The sequence below is a fragment of the Atta cephalotes genome (assembly GCF_000143395.1).
Source record: "Atta cephalotes unplaced genomic scaffold scaffold00064, whole genome shotgun sequence".
Classification (NCBI taxonomy): domain Eukaryota; kingdom Metazoa; phylum Arthropoda; class Insecta; order Hymenoptera; family Formicidae; genus Atta; species Atta cephalotes.
This window is the reverse complement of record NW_012130128.1, coordinates 541,380-543,446: the sequence shown is the minus strand read 5'-3', so window position 1 is coordinate 543,446 and position 2,067 is coordinate 541,380. Positions and strand designations below refer to the sequence as shown.

The 2,067-nt window shown below is 38.3% G+C and overlaps 2 protein-coding genes across 2 annotated transcripts in view; both read left to right on the top strand.

The window, feature by feature from the left end:
• Positions 1-1,330, top strand: part of LOC105623771 (pre-mRNA-splicing factor RBM22) — a 4,826-nt gene extending 3,496 nt beyond the window's left edge. Inside the window, exon 3 of the mRNA XM_012205148.1 lies at positions 161-1,330. Within this exon, the coding sequence (XP_012060538.1) occupies positions 161-1,330 (1,170 nt within the window). The remainder of the gene's footprint in view (positions 1-160) is intronic.
• A 297-nt stretch (positions 1,331-1,627) lies between these two features.
• The window catches only part of LOC105623815 (Bardet-Biedl syndrome 5 protein homolog), a 25,234-nt gene continuing 24,794 nt past the window's right edge, over positions 1,628-2,067 (top strand). Inside the window, exons 1-2 of the mRNA XM_012205191.1 lie at positions 1,628-1,668; positions 1,888-2,040. Coding sequence (XP_012060581.1) covers positions 1,628-1,668; positions 1,888-2,040 — 194 coding nt within the window. The remainder of the gene's footprint in view (positions 1,669-1,887; positions 2,041-2,067) is intronic.

The window sequence follows — 2,067 nt, the reverse complement described above, 5'->3', positions numbered from 1 at the left end:
ACACACACACACACACACACACACACACACACACACACACACACACACACACACACACACACACACACACACACACACACACACACACACACACACACATATTTATTATAAACAAAATTGTTAATTTAATTAAATAATATTATTGTGAATTAATTTATAGACAAAGGAGAAATATGGAAAGGAATGCAAGATATGTATGCGACCATTTACAGTATTTAGATGGTGTCCAGGAGCAAGAATGAGATTTAAGAAAACTGAAGTTTGTCAGACATGCAGTCGATTGAAGAATGTCTGCCAAACGTGTTTATTGGATTTAGAATATGGTTTGCCTATTCAAGTTCGCGATGCTGCTTTAAAAATTAAGGATGATTTACCACGTTCGGATGTAAATAAGGAATACTATGTACAAAACATAGACAATGAAATTGGAAAAATTGATCCGACAACACCTGCTGGTGCTGTAGGCAAGTCTGCTGCGGCTAGTGATCTGCTGATGAAACTGGCTAGGACGAGTCCTTATTATAAGAGAAACAGACCACACATTTGTTCGTTTTGGGTAAAGGGTGAATGCAAGAGAGGCGAAGAATGTCCTTATCGACATGAGAAACCAACAGATCCTGATGACCCATTGGCAGATCAGAACATAAAAGATCGTTATTATGGTGTCAACGATCCAGTAGCAGATAAACTAATGCGTAGAGCAGCAGCTATGCCTAAACTAGATCCACCAGAGGATAAATCCATCACAACGTTATACATTGGTAATCTGGGTGACGTATTAACGGAGAAGCAGCTGCGCGACCACTTCTACCAATATGGCGAGATTCGTTCAGTGACTATGGTGCCGCGTCAGCAATGTGCCTTCATCCAATATACGCAAAGAAGCGCTGCCGAAGCGGCAGCAGAAAGGACCTTTAATAAACTGATATTGGGTGGAAGGCGGCTCACTATAAAATGGGGCCGTTCACAGGGACGGCAGACGGTGTCGGTGGCAGAAGCAACGAGAGAGATCCTCGAACCTGTCCCAGGATTACCTGGCACATTACCACCACCACCACCATCGGAAAGTATGAGTAGCAACTTCTTCAATCTGCAAACTACTCCTGGTATGATGCCGCCAATGATGATTCCACCACCACCAGTCGCTCCTCAATTTATGTTTCCACCGCAAATAGCAACTGCTGCTGCTGCTGCTGCTGCTGCTGCCGCTGCTGCTGCTGCTGCTGCACCAATTTTTCCTCCAGGAACTACCCCCATTCATTATCCAAGTCAAGATCCGTCCAGGATGGGTGCGTCACAGGGTATAGGCAAACCTTGGCCAGAGGAATAATATTATAATACTATATGTCAATTTTTTATCTAATTATATAACGTTATTTAAAGAAAAATATATCATTTTTGTCCAGACTGATTTTCTCTCTTTTTTTTATATGTTTAATTAATGAATTTTATGTTTAATTAATTCAAATATATCTGTCGCAAAATATTTGTATTGTGTTACGTGAAAGAGTATGAAACCTACGTCATTTTTGTTGTATATTTGTTGGTATGACAACAATATTGATTTTCAGCCTGAGCTAAGTCAAATTCTTTCTGTACTACAGCATTGTCTTTAGCTGACGCCCAAATGTGGCAGGACAATCAAGTTAAATTTGATGTTTCTCATTCGTAATTATAAAATTTAATTATCTTTAAATTATTATTCAGCTTTTAGCATTTACTAATGCAGCTATAAGTTTTGTTTTAACTACGTCAAATAGAATGCTTCGCGCACTTGGACAAACGCGAAGTAAAGTAATTAAGTAGCTACATTTAGTGCTAAATATGCTGAGTGAAAATTAATTATTAAATAATACAGTGAAAATATTAAATCTTTTTTGCATGTAGTAATATGCAATTACGACCTGGTGAACTCACCATCGACAAACTTGATATGATAGAAGATACAAAAGGTAATGCTGGGGATCTAGGAAGATTAATTGTCACCAACTTGAGAATTATATGGCATTCTTTATCCTTGCCACGAATTAACTTAAGTATGAAACGATTAGCATATATATAAATATA